We start from the raw sequence: 22,638 nt of genomic DNA, 5'->3' as shown, positions 1-22,638 counted from the left end.
AATGTAAAACAATATAATTATAAAATACTAACTAGCAAACTTGATTTAAAAGTTTATGATTTAAAAAAAAAAAAGTCAAAAATTAGGACACCACTCTAACATTGATTTTTTTTTTTTAAAGCCACAATTAGAGAAACAGGAATGACTTCTAGTTTTTATGTCTTCAGTTATCCTTTCATTTACATAATTTTTATGAAGAAGAGAAAAACTTCAATGTCATCGAATTTATTTTAATTCCAAGTCTAAATACACTGACACAGTATTATGTAAATGGAAATTTAAAAAAAAGATTTTTTTCCTGTTTTTTTATATGACAAAGAATAATACTTATTAAGTTAGTAATTCTTACAAAGAAATTGGCATGGCCAGTTCGTCCTTTTTTTGTTTTTACACATTTTACGCACATGCCTACGGCGACCAAATTTTGGTATGGCAAAATATAAAAGTATATTCTGTATATATTATTTTATATAAAATTTTATGCAATGCAACTACGGGAGGGGATACGTTCACTTTTTTTCTTATTTAAATATTAGATTTATTTTAGGTTACGTAAGATTAAAGTTAAGGGAGAGCAAATTTAAGTAATGTCTAATGTGAAAAATAAGCTAGGAACGGTGTTAGATATTAATTAAAGTAATGTTTGAAAGTTCAAAGACTTCAAGTAAATAACTTTTTTTTTATTTCAATGGGGAGGGATTAAGCCCCTGTTACCTGTATTTAATCCGCATGTGTTAATAATTTCTCAATCAATTCTAAATTTTACTAAAATTTCACATTAGTTGGTATAATGTGAAATTTATAATGTGAAAAAAAATAGTTAAATTCGAAGATAATCTCAAGTTAAATATGATTCTTCAAAGATAATTATTTATTGAAGGCAATAACTGATAATTATCATAATGAGATTTTGAAAATATTTTAACAAAGAATGATTAAAAGCGAGCAACTATGTATTATGACATCGTCACAATGCAGGGCTGCAATTATGTCCTGCACCTCAAATTAGTAGTGTCTTGCTCCTGTACCTTATACTTTTCCTGTCATCTATCTAACTCCATACAGGAGAAAAGTTTGAATTGAAATAAAGTGACTTTCGGAAGGTTTTCATCGGAAATTCATATGTCCCTAAGCTTTCCATATCTAGTCTCGTCTTTCATCTATCTAACTCTATTCTCGAGATTAAGGAAAGACAGACAGACAGATGGACAACAGTGGAAATTTATGTCTATAATTTTTTTCAAATTGCAGCCCAATGTTATTTTTAATAACACATTTTGCAATTAAAATCGATTATATTCTATTTTTCTGCCACTTTTATAGATACTTTGGATAATACATATGATGGAATGATATGCAGTTTCTTTTGTATGTTATCAAAAAAACAATTATTGTATTTCTATTGATTGATTACTTAACGTAAGACACCAACATCATTAAAGTTGCCACAGTTACATTCAGTACATGTAGACCTGACCCACAATAGGTTCGGCCAAGCACAGAAGAGTAATGAAAACGATCCCTTAACCCGTATTACCCGTGATAAATTAGATGTGAATCGGTTTTAAACTTTTTTCCTCATATTGGCCGACCATTTATTCCAAATTATTGAAAACGTTAGAATTCTTGAAATTGTAATGAAATTCCTGTTAATTAATCATGGGCGCTGAGTTGGCCCCCATGTAATTAATTAAAATATTTTATTGTAAAGTTAATTTATATATTACTTATCTGATCAAGATTTCAGTACAGTATTGTTTTTTTATTGTTTGTAAAAATATTGTACAATATATTTGGACAAAGAGAATGTCACATAAATGATTTATGAAATATTTGAACTTTAGTAGGCCTACATGCTATTTTATTAATGACAATAAATGTAAAAATATGAATTATTATTAATATAAAATTGCTTATTGTCGTTATATAATGGATAAATTATCGCCAAGGTTCATATTTCTGATAAATTTTCAGTAATGGTTTCCTTATGTGGCAATTTATATGTAACAAATAATTAGAAAATTTATATTTAAATTGTTTTGATTACTGTAATAATGTTTTATATTTAATTTATAAAATATATTCTAATATTTTTTAGTTTCATTTTTTAAAACTTGGATTAATTGATTGACGCGAGGCACAGCACAATTTAAGGCTAAATGTGTCGATCAGGCTAAATACCATCAATGGATTCGATCAGCCTAGGTGAAGGATGGAGTGATGACCTGATCTGTGTTTTATATGATAAATTACGGAAATCTGAATCAGATCGAACCCAGGTTGGTCACTGTATATTAATTTAATTACTTTCTACTGATCAATTTTAATACAGTACTACAGTATAATACTACTTAAGTAACACTACTGCATATATAATTTCCAATCACGTCCTATTACCATCTGCGGGAAAGCAGCCGAGCGGTGAAGGTTAGCAGCCTACCGCCCTGCCGCCCGAGGGACGCGGGATCGAATTCGGACGGGTCGAAAAATTTCCAGGAGTTTTTCGGAGGTTGGTCCGTCTGGATAAGTCGGTCCCCGTCCCTCACCACCCGGCCATCTCATTGTGGGCTTGGCGGAACCCATAATGGGCTTCCTTTAAGAGGCCCTCTTAGTGCACAGGGCGGAAAGAGTTAAAAAAAAAATAATAATAATAATAATAATAAATAAATAAACCGTCTGCGGGAATGAATTGACTAAAAATTATGCATAATATTAATTTGTTACTTGGAAAGGATTTTTTTAAAATACATAAGGATACAATATGTGTTTACTTTTTAAAAACAAAAAAATGAGATTATTCAAGACCATTACAATAACAGCGAACAGTGTGAAAGTTTATTAAGCTTTCCCATATTACGATCACATTCGATTATCACTCGGGATGAACTCTATTCCTTATTTAAATAAGGAGGATCACCAGTAAAAAATAGTTTGCATAACACTGTTCTTCCCATCTGTTTCTCGAGTGACTTTTCTTAATACAAATGTGCTAAGGGATCAAAATATCTAAAATCAAATAAAAAATTATAATACATTATAAACTTTTTGTTAAGACGCATCATTTCAAAATGTGTCTTATAAACTTTTGCTTTATTTTCAGTGTTGATTAGTCTTTTAAAGCTTTAAACTTGACAACAACTAACATTGGTTTATAAACCATGTGAAATACTATAAGCCTGTTTTCGAACGATAATATTTCATTATGATAGTTCTTTAGATCTGGTGGATTTTCCACTAAACTGGTAACTTTGCATTGTTATAATAGTCTATATTTCGGTTGCTAACTGTTTGAAATTTCAAATATTTTTTAAAATTGTTCGGAAAACGAAAACGAAAACGAAAATCTTCTAAAAAATTAATGAGGTGTTTTTTTAAACGCACTCTTTTTCACCATTAAAAGTTGGTATCCTTCATTGTAATCCGAATTACTTTCATTCCCTCTAGTTTACTTTTTTGGGAGTCTGTCTCATTCAGTTCTATGGTCACTAAAAAAGCTTTTTTTCAAGCTGATTATGGACTCAATGGGAACGGCAGAATAGTGAAAGATGGGTGTCCAATATATCCAGAACGGACCGCCCATGAAAAATTTCTGGTTTCTCACTCATATCCGATCCCTGGTTCTTAAAACAGTAAGCTGATGATGGCTCAGTCGCCTTGGCTGATGGCTTAATCGGCTTTCTCATCCCATCACCATCAACGGAAAGGAAAGATGATTTCCTTTTGCTCATCACTTTTTTAAGTTGATGGGTTTTTTTCATACTGTGTTCGAAATGTGTTATTCTGAAACTTTGCAGTTTTCTATAGTCCTATATAGCGAAAATAGTGCCGTTGAACCAACTGCACATAGGCAGTTCGAAATCACGATGATTTTAAATTTATTACCATTTAAAGATTGAGAAGATTGTTCTTGTTTGTTTGCAGTAATTAGGAATGGAAACTATTTAATTTTTATTTGTGTATTCTTGATTTTCAACTTTGAATTTATCTATAGCTGAGGAGGGGTGACATGAAAATGTTTGTCCAAAAAATGATTTTGTAAAATAGAACTGTAAAGTTATCCCTGTCTATTTGTGCAATTGATTCAACGGTAATTTATTTTATAGTATAGACCAGCGTTGAGCAACTTCTTCCAGATGTAGGCCTGAAATAAAATTCGTAAGCCTCCGGCGGGCCGCGTGCATTTTTTCTTACAGAGTTGCGGGCTATAAGCCGGCGGAGTATCAACATACTTCATAACCGCCGGTACGCTAGAAATTAAAATAATATATGATAAAGATGTCGGGCCAATCTTTCAACACCAGACCGTATCCTTCGTGGGCCTGATCAAATACACGATGATATGATTAAAAAGGCCCTATTAATGCTTACGGAACGGAAAGAAGAGGTGTATGGTTACTGTAATAAATAAAATCGTTATTAACGCTTTAAAAAACAAATTTCACAAAATAATAATAAAAGTATAAAGAAACATAACTAAAAACATATATTATATGTAGAAACAAATTAATCATTGTTATAAAATAAATATTTTAAACTAAATGTAAGTATATGTTCTTTAAAAATGGAGGATTTGCAAATACATCGTACTAAACATTTTTGAAATATTATATATTAAAATTATAAGTACTAATAATTGGTAGGAAATAATTAATTTTATAAAATTTTTAAATAATTATAATTAATATTTCAATTAAAGTAGAAAAATTGAAAAATAATTTTTTCAAAAATTAAAATTTCGCGCATTTATACGTAAAGTCTATTAAGGTAACGTGGCAAAGTGGTATTACGAATAAAATCGTTTTATCGGCAACGTAATCTCAATAATAAATTAATAAAATACAAATTAATTAACGAAAATATAAAATATTTCAAAATAATTATATTAAATTTTATTATACGCGTTAAAATACTTCTCATTCTATCGGTACTATTTATCGAGTCGACACATTACGTTATGGAATTATGTCAAGCGTCCTATCGGCTGGTTCTTCAGGTTTTCGTTTAGATTCAAAAGAGGTTTTAAATCAAAAATATAAACACTGGAATAACTAAAACCCGAATGAACGATTACGTTTTAATCTATTAAACGTTTAATTTGAAAATCTTTTCAATCATGAGTTTGAAACAAAAGAGGGAATCGTCCAAAATGAGAATCCGTGCATTTCCAGTGAGTTAATTCCGATTTTCAAACTTAATTTTGACTTATAGAAGAATGCCCATTCATTAACATTAATAATTAAATATATAATAGACCGTAATCATGTCCGAATATGTATTTATACGTTAAAAAAAGCTTAGATTATATCAAGATTATACTAATACTTATCATTCTAGGCCTAATTATATTTCAATGGTCATTTATATATAATATACAAAATATGTTTCATATTCAAACACACAAAATATTATATTATAATCATTCAAATATCATTCAACATGTTGAGACAGACAAACACCAGGTAGCAAGAGTCAACACATGTAAACTTTATCTCTCAATACCACAGGTAACAGGATTTACAGAAGATGATGATTCAAATATGTTTTTTAATCAATGATTCTTACATCAGATGTTAAATTGAAATTCTTATACACGTTTCTTTCAAATTAGTGAGTTTTTTTTCTTACACAATGCTTATCTGTAGTAGTGCTATTCTCTGAGGTGTTATGTTATAACAGCTTGTCATTTAAGTATTGTTTTGTTTTAGTTTGATATTCTTGTATGGATATTTTGCTCGGCTTTTAAATTAAGTTTATGAATTTATTTATGTACTATAATGCCAAAGATTATATGATTTGTCATTTTGCATTTGATGTGGATTTAATATTTGTCATATCTTTTTTTTTTGAAGATTGTAAATAGATTGAAGTATAAATGAAGAGTACAATGCCGTAATGTTGTAAATGGCAAAAAAGAAACTTTTTGGCAGAGTTAAAAAACACTTTTTCTAATGAATGAATATGTAAAATTTTACAATAAAATGGTAAAAAAACTCACTAGGTTACAAATTCTCTGGAATATCAAAATGATGTGAATATAAGTCGTAACATTTTAAGTGCCAAAAGTCACGTGACTTGCACTCTGGTGCTTTAAACATTATGTCTTGGCATGAATTTGTTTTCAAAATACAGCCGCTTACGGTGTCGATATCGCCACAATATTCTTTTGTGACAGAAAATATCGCATTTAGAATTCGATTCTTTGATAAAACAAATTTAGAGAAAAATGGCATTTACAACATTATGGCTTGCACGCTTCAAATATGCCATAAATTGGTTTTAACACGATTTGCATTGATCTAAATATTCAGATTGCACTGTTTAATGTTGTTGTTATCTTAAAATACAAGAAAAATATGCTAATAAATTTTCAATGAATCAAAAATATTTATTAAAAATATTTTTCTGTTGTAAATTTCATAAATTATAAATTAATTATATGAATAGAAAAATGAATGACATTATAATAAAATAATAATAGATGTTTATATATAATTGTTATATAAAAGTATTAATATGAAATTAAATCATATATATATATATATTGAGCATACATTTAATATTTAATTTATTTTTATGTCCATAACATATGCTTATATGGTGTTTGATAATTTATATTTATGATATATTAGTTTTAAGTTAATGTTTAAAAAGTTAATATTTTCAGATTAACAAGATTGAATATAAAAATTTTGAAATGATAGATTAAAAACTAGTTTTAAGTTTTGGTACAATACAACAGTAGTACTTGACATAAATTTAACTCTCCATTGTATGAATTAGGCTATTTATATTTTGAATAAATAGTCATTTCCAAGATTATAATAATTTTGTGTTGAACAAATTTTGACTTTATTACTATAATTTTCAGGTACATTTATTATATATCCTGAGGTGTTAAGCTCAATACTTAACTATCTCCAAGAATGTATGGTACAAAAGCATTTCTTATACTAAGTATATATTTATGTAGTAGTTGATCTTATCTTAAACTGTTTCAAATCAGTTTATCATTACAGTCTACATAGAAAACACAAAATTGAACTTTCTCTTGAAACAATTGAGACCACTTTTTCTTATGAAAATTTTCCAAATGGGAATTGCTAATTTTGACACTAGATGATTCATATGACTGTTCTGTTTTCCTTATTCTTGTATTAAGGCAATATTTTAAACTATTAACAAATTCTATAACAAGAGCATTGTAATTGAAATTGAATATGCTCTCCATATAAACTGTTTTAAGTATCTTACAATTATTTTCATTTTTCTTAAATATTTTTAAGTTAATGTGTTATGTTAATATGATTATTCTTTTGACTATTAACTAATTTTATCTTTTCTTTATTGAAATTTGTTAATTTGTTTTCTATTAATTTAAATTCATATATTTTTTTTTTGAGTTTTATTTTCATTTTATTTGAAAAAATTATTTAAATTTTATGTTATAAATTAATGATAGCTTTAAATTTTTGTTTCAGATATTTTTCATTTTTAATCAAGTTGATAATCAATAGTAAAAATTTTTATTCATTTAAAAAATAATTATTTTTATTAATCTATAACGTCTTTTCTGTTACAATTCTAATATTATTCTAATTGTTATAATCTATGATTATTATTTTATGTAATTTTATGGAGAGATCTTAATTGATATAGTCAATTAATAAAATTTAAAAATAAATATGACTTAACAAAGGTAAACAACTTTGTATTCTGTCTTTCCTTTTCGCCATTTACACCATCTGTAGTCTTTTAGCACTTCACAAAATTTCGGAGACAACCTAATTGTATTAATTTTTACTTTGATATGGTGAAATCTCTTATTTTTATTTAAAGAGATTGATAATTTCAATGCTTTATTTTTTATCCACTTAATTTGATTTATTTTGTAAATTAATTTTGGTAGAATGTTTTTACCAATTGAAATATGAAATACTCTTATATAACCTGACAAATACTGAACTACAGAAGTGATCTGGCATTTTCTGTTGACATTCTATAAAAAATACCTGTGTTTCAAATGGGATGGATTCATTATTTTATTAATTTTTTAAAGTTAAACAAAAGTTACTTACAGGATTTGTAAAAATCAAAACATTAGATGAATATAATGTCTTAAACACTATATCAAAGTTTGAACAAATAATATATTTGTGATGAATCACGTATACATTTAAAAAATGTTAGTCATTTCTTACGTAAATCACAATTGAAGATAATTGCAACTTTAAGACCTCAAAAATAATAATGATAGTATTTTTTTCTAAATAATAACAAACATATGAGGTTGCAGATGTAAATACAAATCTGATTCCTTAGTATTTCTAACCAAATCATTCATAAAACTAATTCATAAACTAGTTGTAATGCTGCTAGATCATGGAACTCCATGATCTAGCAGTACTACAACTAGTTGCCAAGTTGCAGAATAATAGACAAAAAAGTCTCAATGTATAATGGTATTAGTTTATGAAGAAAGGCTTTATAATTTCATTTTAATAGTTATTTTATAAATTAAAATGTATTAATATATAAAATTAATTTAGAATTATATTATCTCTTACTGTTAAAATAAAAATAATCAAAAACATAATCAAAATAACTTCATATAGATACAGAATAAATAATAATATATAATCTCTAAAAAAATTAACTATAATTTAGATTTACAAATGAACTAGAAGATATTTCAAAATAAATTGTATTTTGAGTTTTTAAATGTATGTTATATTTTGTTGACATATTTCTTTTTTATATTTCATAAAATTGGTTATGGTTACATTAGTGAGAATTTAGTTATACTCTGCTTTATTAAAGAGCTCATAGCAGTAATGAAAACGATAATGTAAAATCCTTAGTACTTTCAAGCCTCCCAGCTCATAATCAGGAATGTATTTTAAGAAAAGTTTCAAATTAAACAAATTTTTTAAATTTAATACAATAGAAATTCTTTGTTTGGTGATGTACTGTACCTCTAGAATTGTTGTGCTTATGAGTTAGTGTTTAAATATCAAAAAATACCTTTTCTTCTCTTCAATAAAATGTTTATTAATGGAACAAATGTTTTCAGTCTGATTTATAGGCCTACATCAGGTCTACCATCAACCCCAATATAAAAAAAACATTGTTTTTGCTGGAAAGAAAACAAGATTATCTTTTGATTATTTGCATCTGGTTCCAGTTTTGTTTTTCATTTTTTTGAGTTAGTTTTATTTGTAACTTTTAGAACTACATAGTTTTATTTGTAACTTATTTAAATTTGAAAGTTCTGTTTCAAGTACTGATTTCAAAAAAAATTTTTGTGTGTGTGTTAGGGAGCAGTACACATCTGATGATGGTCCAGAAAATTTTCAAGTACTTTGGACTTTTGTATTATTATTTATTATTACTGTTTTGAGCTATCCAATAAAGCAGAATATAACTAAAGAAAATTGGAAATTAATCTTATTAGTGAGGGTTATATCATCATTTTTTCATGCTATAAAAAGTTTGTATTTTGTTTTATGAACAAATCTTATTAAGTTATTGAATGAAATTTGTTTTATGGCTAATTTTTTTTTTTTTTTTTTATATTTGGCTTAATTTTTTTTACGTTTAATGCATTAAGCTAATAATGTGTGTAATGATTTTAAAAATTGTTATCAAATACTTTTCAGTTATCTAGCAGTCTTTATCATGCAATAAATACTTTTACATAAAAATGAATGACTATTTTTAAATACTCAGAACATTGAGCTTTCTTTATCAGTGCAGATATTTACAATAACATAAATGCTACTGTTTAAGTGAACTCGACATGTACAGTAGATCCCCCCTATAACACAGCAGATACGTTTCGTGTTATATGAATTCCGTGTTGTACGAGTCACTTAAATACACGAGCCAATCATAGCCCAGCACGTGTGCAGTTTAGGGGCTACGGCTGTTTGAAAGGTTTTCTTCCATAAAATTAACTGATTCTAGACTAATTTGACTCAACTTTTCCAAATCACATATAATTTTTTGGGAATAATCCATATAAACTATGCTATAAACAAAAAATTGTAGGATTACTTACCGAGTGTGCGCCGTTCGACGACGCCATTGCTTAAGTTTGTTTTCATTGCGGAGCGGCTCATCAAACGGCGGGTGCGTGTTTCCTGATAAGTTATTTTTCTGCGAAAAATTTGCTGAACTTTGGAGACATCATTAATATAAATATAATTTTTATGGTTGTTAAATAATAAATGTTTTTAGTAGGTTGCTGCTCATTTAAACTCAACGGTTTGTGCAATGTCTGCTATTGGTCCAGATTCGACCAATCCCGTCGTGACATGAGTTGGCAATGACATTTTACTGTGTTATACGAGTCTTTTTGAGTGTGTTATACGAACACGATTGCAATTTTTTCGCCATGTTATATGAACCCGTGTTATAGGGGGGTCTACTGTAATTTAATCTGAAGTTTTCTGGCTCTATTTAGACTTATGTGTATAAGTCTAAATTTATTTATCATGTACAGTACATGACACATAGGGCAACCTAAAACGTTCAGTATGCTATCACAAGCTGGAACTAAAATATAGGTTTGATATATGATATCCTACAGCAAAAGTGTATAATAAGGTCACACTACTTTTATTTAGATACTAACTAGAATATATTAGACTCCACTTACTGTAATCATGGATATTATCAGAAAATGTATAGAAATACTCATGAGATATAAAGATTTAGACCCACATAGAATCTACAAATACTCAAAATACACTACACATTGTCAAAATACATTCAAGCAGAATCAACATTTACATACATACATACATACATTAAGTGCAATCACTATAGCTACATACCATGGCCTTAAGCTACAGTTGTAGATAGACTCAATCAAAAAAAAACACAGACAAATTATAAGACTAGAAACACAAATAAATAATATTAGACAACAATTAGGCAGACTGATTCAGTGCACTGAAAATAAAAACACTAAACTTAATGAAGGAGATTAGAAAAATATTTAGGTAAATTAATATACTGTACATGCAGAGAGAACTACGTTGACACAAACAAAAATTAGCAATCAAGTTGCAAAAGCTAAAATGATAGATTGACTTTGTTACAACAAAATAAATTATTTACAAAAAATGAGCCATTCTACAGACATCTATTTACAAATCCACCACACAATCATAGCACATCAACAGAATAACCACTTAGATTATTGCTCTGCACTTTGGTCCAATTCATATAAATATGAAGTAAGCTGTATTAAGAGGAAGAAGAAAACATCAACAACCAAACATGCTCTGTGACAAAATAAACATACACAATATTCAGTGTGCATTATGAAGAACATACAGTTGGAAGCTAACTGGTACAGACAACACCCATTCTGGTACAAAAAGTTTACATCTCTGCACCAAGAACTAGCCAAACATTTTACACACACAATCAACAATCCACAAGGTATGCCAAAATTTCTTGCACAGGATATCACATAAATGAAACTCAAAAAAAAAAAAAAAAAAAAAGCCAGAGATCCTACACAATAGAGATCAATCACATACCTTCCTAAACTCTACAAAATAATGCATCACAAACAAAATGTCTTCACTTAGAACAACACAGTATTCTCACAGAGCAACAAAAAAGAGTAATAGAAACCACATAGATGCAAGGAATAGTTATGCATAGATTCAGTCATTCTATGAGCATGTAGAATTCTGTTGTTGTTTGTTTGTCACACAACAGAAACCTACAGGTAGCATACATAGATTACAGGATGGCATTTGACAGTACTACTCACTTGTGGTTATTACATACAACACTCATTACATTTTTAGAAAACACAATGCACAATGTGCACTATATGTAACACTATAACTACATGATATACACATCAAAACAATCCAAGTACACATAAGGTGAGGTGTTTTCCAGGACGACCCATTTAGTCCACTTTGGTTTTGTCTGATCTTAAACCACTATCTGATAGATTAAACAAATGAAATATGGATACTTCAAACACAACTGAACAATATAATACATATTTCATCTTATGTACATGGATGACATAAAACTATGCATGCACACAAACACAGCTAAATCACCTGTTATATGTTACATACACTTATTCCATTGACATTAAAATGGAGTTTGGCCTAGACAAATGCAGAACTCTTCATAAATAAAAAACAAATCTCGATGAAAGATGATTTCATACTTATAAATTGAGACATAATTGATTCAATGGATAATGGTGAAGTCTTCAGATATTTAGGATTCCAGCAGGCTAAACTCACAAACATGCAAAATAAAACAAAGATTAATGAAAGATTACAATAGCCTATACTAATACCAACACCAAACTCAATATATTAACAATAAAAATGAATGAAAAACACAATTTAAAGAAATCAACACTTATGTTGTCCCGGTACTGACATATTCATTTGGATTAATACATTGGACATACACATTAGAATTAGAACAACTCCAAAGGAACACATGAACATTAACAAAACACCACCCTAAGTTGTCCATAGAAAGGCTGATTCTTCCTTGAGGCCTTATATATACAGTAGAGTGTCGATAAGTGGAACCAATTGGGGACTGGGGTCCTTCCAGTTAATGATTTGTTCCAGTTTCCGACTTTGTACGAAAAAATACATTAACCTGTCCGATGTTCAAATTTTTCTCCGTTGCGTATCGCTTCCTGTTGAATTTTTCTCCGTTGCGTGTCGCTTCGTGTTGAATTTTCGTCGATTTTAAGCCTAACGAAAATTTTTATAATAATCATCGAGGCTATCGTATCGTTAAAAATTATTTCTGCATTTTGTACAAACAAAATAAATATATTAAAGAATATAAAAAACATGAAAATTATACTTTAGAAGTAAATTTAGTATCAAAAACATTCGATTCAGCACGACACAGTCCGACTGAAAATCGTTCCACTTTCCGGCCATTCCACTTACTGACGTTCCACTTATCGACGCTCTACTGTATTTTAAACCTGCACTACAAATACAGATACTGTAAGAATTTTTTACAAAAGCAAGGAATATCATAATTATACAAAGCTATAACTCGTACAGACAAAAACAGTATACCATTAAACTTACAAAACACTGACCTGGATCTAAGGCAGAACACAAAACTCAAGACTCCATTACCTAGTCTTGGGCTTGGAAGGAGCTCCGTGGTAGGTACTGTACCTGGCTGACTCCGTGTCACTTTGGAGACAAAAGAATTTATAATTGTCATACAAGCTCAGGTCATAAAAAGAAATTACAAAAAGCACATCTTAAAAAACACAACATTCACAGACAACACTTATAGGAAATACCACATCATGCACAAGACTATATAATACATTCCATCAAGTCAAAGGCATAGCCAGGTTCCAAAGTTAGGGGGGGAATGAGCACATAAAAAAATGCCTCATGACAAATACCAAACAATTTTAAACTATACATTTATATTTTCTGTTTAAAATCAAAATACAATAAAAAAGTTTTATAGTAAGCTAGTAAGTCTCAAAACAATAAAAGCATGTATGTTATTTAATAATTTTAATTTTAAACATAAAATAAAAAAACTCAGCAATATGAAAAATATATGAAGGAACTACGACAGTCTCTTTTGTCTTACGTATTGTACTTTCAGAAAGTGCATGAAAATTTCAAAATTTTCTTTCTTTTCTGACTTTTAAGAGGACTAAAAATTAAACGACTCTAAAACATTTGTAAAAATGAAATAGAATTTTCTAAAAATGTCAAAAAACCGAAACAAGTATACAGAGAGAAAATACTTTTTGTCTAGGCTTTATTCTAGCAAAGTTATCTATTACTTTATTAAAATCTATCTCAGCAAAGTTAAATATCTCATTAAATACTTGTGGGAAGTGACAGGACAAGTCTCTGGACATAAATTATTCTTTCATACAGAGCAATGTTGCCAGATTTTCAAACAGGAAATTCATCCTATCCTGTTTATATTAAAAATCCTCCAATGTATCCATTTGGATTCTTATTTTTCTTCATATTGCAATTCAGAAGGTAAAATACTTTCTAGAGATATTTTCTATTTGATTAGACGTACTGAATAAATAAGAGCTCTAAGGGGACTATTTATTTGTTTGGTACAATATTATTTTCTCTATATAGTCTAAATTAGATGATTCATTATAACATCAACTAGTTTGAACAATGTTTAATTTGAAACTTGTGGATTTTATTCATTTGTTAGCGATTATTATTTATATTTTTAAAGAGATGTTATAACAACCCCAAACAAATTATATTATTTGTTTGGGGGAAGTATTTCATGCTTGTTACATTACCTTTGTATTCATTAATAAGGAATGAAATCAAAGGGGACTATAAACATATTAGATCAAGCTGTAAAAGCTATATTACATATAGCTGTAAAAGAATCACTGGTTGATAATACTTTATTATAATATGCTTGATATTTCTGCTTACAACACATTTTCTGGACCAAAGTAGAACCAAATTGGCTGAATTGGAAAATTGAATTAATAGAATTTACCTTTAGGAATAATTTTTTTCAAGCAGTAGAAAATTTTTATAGACAAATAGTATAAATATCGGTATGGTATAATAGGACCCAAGTTTTACAGAAATAAGTATGACAAATATAGATAAAGAAATTGGAAAACTTAAAGGAATAAAATATTTGAGTTGTTATGTAGAAGATATAATAATAATAACTGAGAGTAAGGAAATAAATCAATATGAAATGTTACAATTTGCTAATAATTTAAATAATAATATTTAGCTTGAACTAGAAAATGATAACAGCATTAATTATTTAGATGTCACAACAGAAAGAATAAATAAAAAAACTAATTTTTAGAAAGTATGAAAAAATTATGTAATCAAAAAACAATTCCATATAAAGCTTATTGTTCAAATTTTATAAGAGAAATAATTTAATTTCAGAATACAGAAAAATATTTATTGAATGGTTATCATAAAAAATAATTGATAAAATGGTTAGATATATATAAAACGACTAGATTCGATGTTTAATATAGTGAAAATATTAAATACATACATTTCCTTACATTAGATATATTTATAATGTAGTAAATATAAAAAAAGATTTAAAAATTTAGAAATATAGTTCTGAACTATAAAAATAAATGTAAGTTAAAATCAAATTTAAAAAAAATACATTGGAAAAATGGAAACAAATAGTATAGTGCAGTGTTTCTCAAAGTGGGCAATAATGTCCCCTTGTGGGCAGTGAGTAAATCTAGGGGGTGCTGGAGGGGGTGCTGAACAGTGACCAAAAGCAAAAGTTGGGGTCACTGACAGCCGTTCCCCTTCTTCTGTTAAATGGATAAGAGGAAACATTGCGTTTAATAGTTTCCAGATGTTGAGAACAATGTACGGTAGAGCACAAAGTGTGAGATTCATAGAAAAGTTTTCCTAAGAATATTTCCAATCCTTTCTCACACAAGAGAAAATGAGTTAGGAGGCGTTGGGTATAACTTTATAGAACAAAGGGAGCAGTGGATCGAAAAAGAATCACTGGTATAGTGTATTGTATTCCATGTACAGTACATTCATAAATAATAATAAATATTATATAGGTGAAACAAAAAGGAAATTGAAAGTTTGAGTTATGGAACATGAAAATATGATTAGATTGAAATGTAAACAATCACCATGGTATTTACATTGTAAAAGTACAAATTGTAATACAGTCAAACCTCAGTTTCGAATATAATTTGTTCCTAAAAGTTGTTCGAAAATTGATTTGTTCTAAAACCAAAACAAATTTTTTCATAAGAAACAATATAAAATGGATTAATCCATTCCTGACCCCCAAAACAAAGTCTTTTTTACCTTTTTTAGCTGTATTTCGTTTGTAAAAATGCCTATAAATGCAGTGTAATATTATATTAATAAATATTAACGTTATAATATATATCAATAAATTTTTGTTATTTAATTTAACTTAAGCATATTTAAACGTGAATTCTTAGATGCCATTTATATTATGTGAATGTCAATTAATGTGGTTTTTATTAATTAATTAATTTGATTTAAATTCAACTGCAGCACATACCAAAAAACGGAAGTAGTATCTTTCTCACATGTGCATTAAAATCTAATTTAAATAGCAACATCATCAATGATTTGTGTTATGACGCCTAATGACGTGAGGTGATCTTGGCACCACTAACTTCTGAATCAGTAGTTCTGTCTCTAATTGGTCAGGCCATCGACTTTCTTTAATATAGGAAGTATAAGGGGTTGACTGTGTCTTTCTAATCTGATTGCTGATAAAGCTACTCAGCAAAAGGCAAGTAGCTTGTTCAGCAATCAAGTTATTGTACTGAAAACGGTGCAATTATGAGTTTGAATTCTATTTGTGAATTGAATTATTTGAAAAGTGAATCATTTGAAAACTGAGGTTTGACTGTATTGATAAAGATAATGTTAATATTATATTATGTAAGGGAAAACATATTGTAAAAAGGAAGGTAAAAGAACATTTTATGATAATGAAATATAACAATCTGATTAATTTAAATAAAGGTATGGATTAGATTAATGTTGGAATGATGTCATAGGTATGATATGTCAAGTCACATGATTAATAAAATAAGCATGAATACTGTAATCTATTTAGATTGTTAGCTTTAAAAGTTGTTAACTGTAGAAGTAAAAAATGGGAATTGTTATTAAAAATAGATGAAATAAGTGGTCTCTTAATCATAGGTTGTAAGTAATGGATTACAATAATTTAAGGTTGTAAAAAATTGTCAGTCAGTTTAAATAATTGTAGAAAATTTATTAATTATTGTTGTAAACTGAAATTGGCTGGACAGCATATCGTGGCCAAAATTCATATTTTTATAGTAAAATTATGTAAGCAGTTATTTTATTGGATTTTTGTAAAAATGGCTTATATGTTAAAAAATTTCAATTGTGTATGTTGTGAAATAGTTTTCTTCATATAGAGTATTCCGGGCCTCTATAGTATTAGTAGTATACTGTAGTTTAAAGAGAGATTAGAGACTTTTGTCAGGCAATCTCTAAAACATTTTTTTCTAAAAGTAGTAGATGTATATAGTTTATGCCCTTCAGTTACTTGTCTTGAAACAATAAAATTCTCAGAAAAATGATTAGAAAGTAGTGCAACAAAAAGTAATATACAAGCTATTATAGATAAACTTTATTTAATTAATTTTCCAAACAAATTATTTTAGATATAAAGACAAATTTTATTTACAGCAGTCAGGCAACCCAATGAGCTCACCATTATCAACCTTTCTGAAAGTACTAGTTATGAGGCAGTTGGAAGACAATGTATTTTGAGACCTGTTGCAATCTCATATGCCATTATCTGGTATAGATATATTGATGATATCATAATAGGATGGCAGTATGATTTTAAAATATTCATAAATTCGACTCTATATCAACAGTATATTTCCATACATTGAATTCTTGCTAGAAGCCCAAGACATTGCATCTATAGAATTCCTTGATTTGGTAATAGCTGTTCAAAACAATAATTTTGAATTTAGCTTCTATTACAAAAACAACTTGCCTCTAGTCTTTCCAATTGAAGGATCTTGTCAATTTAGTAAGTTTGATGATAAAGTATTTGTATCTTATATAAGGACATATGAATAGTCTTTCTTTATGACCACATGAAAGTCAGAATTAGAAATAATTAAGAACTCTACAAACAACAATGTTATTCAGATTTGAAATTTAATTATTTAAATAACAAAATTAAGCATAAATTGTTTCCATTGGCTGTGTTAACATCAGACAAAAAGTTGTGCTTCTCTCTCACTCTCATTATTCTTGCTGATAGTATACATTGATATTAAAATTGTGCAAGAACCTGCCTTTTCAGTTACCAGTAATGTCATTATTCACACTGTGCAGATTATTCTATAATGATAGGGACAGATGGAAAAGTAAAGTCAGAAGTATGTGTCATTCCATTAGAAAAACAATGAAGTAAACTCTAACATACATTGGTACAAGGGAAAGAACTTAATAAATTACTGAGCATGAAAGAGATGTAAAGTATCAAACAACTTTGGTCATCTTAGCTTAAGAGGATAATTACTGTAATTTTATGCAGACTAGTGACAGCATATATTTTGTGCCTGAGTGGTTGTTGAAAGCAAATAGTTATCAGGATGCTGTTTAGAAATTGCTATCTCAAGCATTAAAATATTACTTTTTCTGTTTCATTTCATGTCATATTGTTTTAGTTATACATCAACATCCAAGCCCAAATATTCTATAATAATCTTATTAATTTCTGGATTATTTGGACAATAGTTTGATTAACTATTAATAATTAATATAAAATAATTTTTTCTAAAAGTAAGAAGTTAGATTGCTGGTCTAGTATATTTAAGTACAAGAGAAATTTTCATTTAATACTAATGTTACTTAATGTCAATGCTGTCGTAACAGAGATATGTGATAATGATATGTTAAACTCTACACTAAACTTAATACAATAATAGACAAAGTAAACACTGTCAGACAGCATTAAAATCCTTTTTTTATAACTCTGACAGTGTTTACTTTGTCTATTATTGTGTAACAATGAGTCGTTCTGCCATAGTTATAGGATTTGCTGTTTATTAATGATTATCTGATACATTTTGCAAACTAAAGTTTTAATTAGTTAAAATTATTAATCAGAAAAAAATCTTTTTACAGGTAGAATTGCTGAATTATTAAGATCTAGAATAAGACATTATATTAAAAAAATTAAAATATATATTATTGTGACACCATCATAATACTGGGCTGCAATTTTTAATCATCATTTAATTTAAAAATCACATGACTTCTGGTCCACTGAAAGTTTCAGGGCTTCTTGCCCTAAGCTTTCTATATCTGATCTTGATTTTCATCTGTTCTTGAAATTAATAAAGGACAGGTGGACGGATGACAATGGGAATGTTTAGGTCTGCAATCTGCAAATTGTAGCCAATAATTTATCCTGTTTTTAATCTGCACATCTTTTGTTGTAAAACATGACTTCCACAAGGAAGAAAGAAACTAGTTATTTTTAATAATAATAAATTCTTTTGTAAATAATGTAAAAATCTGTTACAAAAATATAAATTTATTAAATTTGTCCCTTAATAAATTTCCCAAATTTTATATTAATAAACTGGTAGAAAATTTAATCAAAAATGTACTATTTGCTACACAATGAAAATGATTAAAATGAAGATTGAAAAATGATACATAGTCCCATTTAAATTATAATTTATACTTGTTTTTTTTGTGTTGTTTTTATTTTTAGACTAGTTCATTAAAACCTGGCCTCAAACTGAGTGTGAAAGGTAATTGAAAAAGTTAAAATATTTCAAAAATTTATTAATTTTAGATTATTAGGAATTCTCTCAAATTTCGAATTTTTTTCTAACAATGTTTTTAAAGTTGTAAAATGTCTTAAAATTTAAATATGCTTATTGATATATTACAATAGGGTATAGGTCCCATCTACTTTGTTGCATTTCACATTTCATTATTATGCATTTCTATCACAATAACATTGACATTAAGTAACAATCATTTCAAGTGATAATGATGAATTAGTGGAGAAAGTTTTGTTAAAGTGGACCATTTTTTTAGACTGCTATTTTATACTGACATTGACTAATAACACTTCTGCATCAAAATCCTTCCATGAAAGAAAATGTGTTTTTTTTAAATGTATTTTAGTGAGCTGAATATGAATTTACTTCTAGACTACAGTGAAGGATTCAGAAGGAAAAATATAGGCCTAAAAGGAAAAACCATGTCGTTAAGTATTTCAGTTTTTAAATGTATATAGAATTATGAAAAAGAAGACATTAACATAAATTTATATGTATCTAATTAGCAATTAGCAATGTCTATAGCCAATAAATGTGATATTTTGAACAGAAAATGTTTTCCTTCAGAAATTTCATTTCTCTCAAAAGTGGTAGGTATTAGTTTAATTATGTTGTCAGATTCAGATTCGGCACTATTGAAATTATAAAAATCAGTGAAAATGTTTGATGGGAGCTTAAATAAATATTTTTTCAGAACAATGTAATTACAATACTTTTTGAATTAAGTTTAACATTTTTATTTAATAATTGTTAAATTTAATTCAAAATGATAATTAATGAAATGTAAACTAAAAAATGCATTGCCTTTTTGCTATACTTTTTAAACTCTGTAATGTATAAATTCACTTTAACTAAATTAATTCAATTTTAAAATTTTCGCTGGATGATAAAATTTTTTGTAAAAATAAAAAGACGTAGTCACTTCCAAAAATTCTTGGTCGATTACCATTTATTTCTTTAAAATGTTCCAGAATAAAAATTCGGACGACCTGACCTTCCTTTTTAGGCTACATGATCACCCAGGAAACAATTCTTTAAAACATAGAAATAATCCAATTAAAAATATAAAATTTTTGTAAAAAATTGGGATCGGTGACCTTACGATGCCTTTGAGTTCTTCGTCCTTGACTTCCATTCGGGAGTTTCGGATCCTTATATCCACTTGAAAGGTTGCTTCTGTGTTTTCTTATGCTTCTATGAAAGATATTACTATGTTTTAAAGAATTGTTTCCTGGGCGATCATGTAGCCTAAAAAGGAAGGTCGGGTCGTCTGAATTTTTATTCTGGAACATTTTAAAGGAATAAATGGTGATCGACCAAGTATTTTTGGAAGCAACTACGTCTTTTTATTTTTACAATAAATTAATTCAATTAAACTAACATTTGTATAAAATTTAAAATATGAAGTAACTTTCAATCTGAGCACCCATTAGCAATGACATCACCCTTGTACTTAGTGGCCACTCACATAATTTGATTTAAGGTATTTATGAACTGTTCTAATTATGTAGATTACTGTAAGTGTAAAAATAAATAAATACAATTTATTCTTTTTAGTTTGACTTATTTGCTTTTATCCAGTAATAAAAATAAATTGAACTCAGAAAAAATTAAACAGAAAATAATTTTTCTGCTTAATTTCATTCAAAATGTTGTAACTTTTTAAACAATTTTTCCTTGTAAGTTGTCATTTCTTGTGAATATATTATAGTTGCTAGTCCATTGAGTCAGTTATTTTATACAGCCAATTGTATAATATGAATTAACTTTAACTTGTGATTGGGATTTAAAATTAGCATATAACACACACTTCCTTTCAAAGTAGCTTTCAAACACCGATAACCTGTGGATTATCTGTGCAGTAAATTCAAGATTCTTTCTTTCATTTTTGACTGAAAGCACTTCCACAACATTTTCTTAAGTGGATGCATGAGGTCTCCAAAAGGTGAAATCCAAAAATTGAAACAAAACAAGAAAAGTCCAAAGGTCCAAAAGGTCAAAGATTTCTTTGATGCTTCTCCTGTTCTGTTGTTTATTCTTATCCCAGGTTTTCAGAAAGATCACCTTTTTATTCTACTTTAAGACAATTTCCACAATGGAAAGGTTTCTGTTCTCTCCAGAACCAAATAGTTAAATTAAATCTGACTCATTGCATATGGGTATAGCTGAATCTGCCCTTCTATTACAGTTGTTTCATTCCCTACACCACTACTTAAGTACAATATTAAAGGCAACCTGTCCACATTTGTGTATTTCCATTATACAGAGAAAAATGGGTGGAAAATGTGGGAAAATCTTTTTTATTTTTGGGTAAACAAGGTTCTGTTAAATAAATTATTTTTAACATGCAAAACCCTATATTTGTAGCTACTGTAGATTAAATTTTCTGTAATGAGATTTCCATTGAATGACGTGTCTATTATATGGAAATTTTATTGTGTTCAGAAATTTGTATGTATCTACAAATCTTAATTTGTTAATTTACATGTTTATGTCTGTGGTCTTATGATTACTTTAAAAAATTGTGATAAAATGATATATTTTATGTAATAATTTTCTTCAAAATGGCATTTGACATTTGGTTGTTTTTATAGAAAAATTTGAAGATATGTCTTACTTTTGTCATATAGGAATAGGTTTATCTTAAAATCATGTAACAATTTAAAATCTTGCCTGCAGCCTGCCAAATTCAAAACTAGCCAGTTTCTGGTAATTCTAGATTTCTAGAAGCAGGAAAATTGGTTGATTGCAAGACCTAAAAAGATTGAGCTACTGTTTCTAAAAATAAATTTTTAGAAACAGTAGCTCAATCTTTTTAGGTCTTGCAATTGTATAGTTAAGCAAAGTTCAGTTATGTTGCTGCTAGATACATTTGTATGAATTTATTACTGCATACATTGAAACCTGGTTAACTCAAAGGTGTTTACTCAAAGTCATTTTCTTTTCCCAATCATCTAACGGGATTTTCTTGTTAAATCAAACTGGTTAGCTCAAATTCGTCAAATTGCATAACTTGAATGGGGTTTTGATACAGTATTTTCACAAACTCTCCAGAATTTTAATTTACATAAAATGAGCAATTATTTATGGTGACATCATCACAATATCAGGCTGCAATTTTTAATCATTTTTTAAATTTATTTAATTTAAAATATATGCTCTCCGCCTCAAATTAATAGTGGCTTGCCCCTGTACATCATACTTTTCCTTTAACAATAGGGTCGTGGTGGTCATCTATCTAACAGCTTTTA

The 22,638-nt window shown here is 28.1% G+C and overlaps 1 protein-coding gene across 3 annotated transcripts in view; it reads left to right on the top strand.

Annotated features, from left to right (window-relative positions):
- Cul3 (cullin 3) overlaps positions 1–22,638 on the top strand; it is an 82,282-nt gene that overhangs the window by 215 nt on the left and 59,429 nt on the right. For 2 of the 3 annotated variants that reach the window (XM_067262529.1, XM_067262535.1), the window contains exon 1: positions 4,947–5,167. In XM_067262529.1, coding sequence (XP_067118630.1) covers positions 5,114–5,167 — 54 coding nt within the window. In that variant the 5' untranslated portion in view covers positions 4,947–5,113. Of the gene's footprint in view, positions 1–2,098; positions 2,280–4,946; positions 5,168–22,638 lie in introns of those variants that run through there. The other variant, XM_067262521.1, reaches the window with a different exon arrangement.

The sequence above is a fragment of the Centruroides vittatus genome, unplaced genomic scaffold (genome assembly GCF_030686945.1).
Source record: "Centruroides vittatus isolate TY-2023 unplaced genomic scaffold, ASM3068694v2 contig_1033, whole genome shotgun sequence".
Classification (NCBI taxonomy): Eukaryota; Metazoa; Arthropoda; class Arachnida; order Scorpiones; family Buthidae; genus Centruroides; species Centruroides vittatus.
This window is presented reverse-complemented; position numbering and strand designations above follow the sequence as displayed.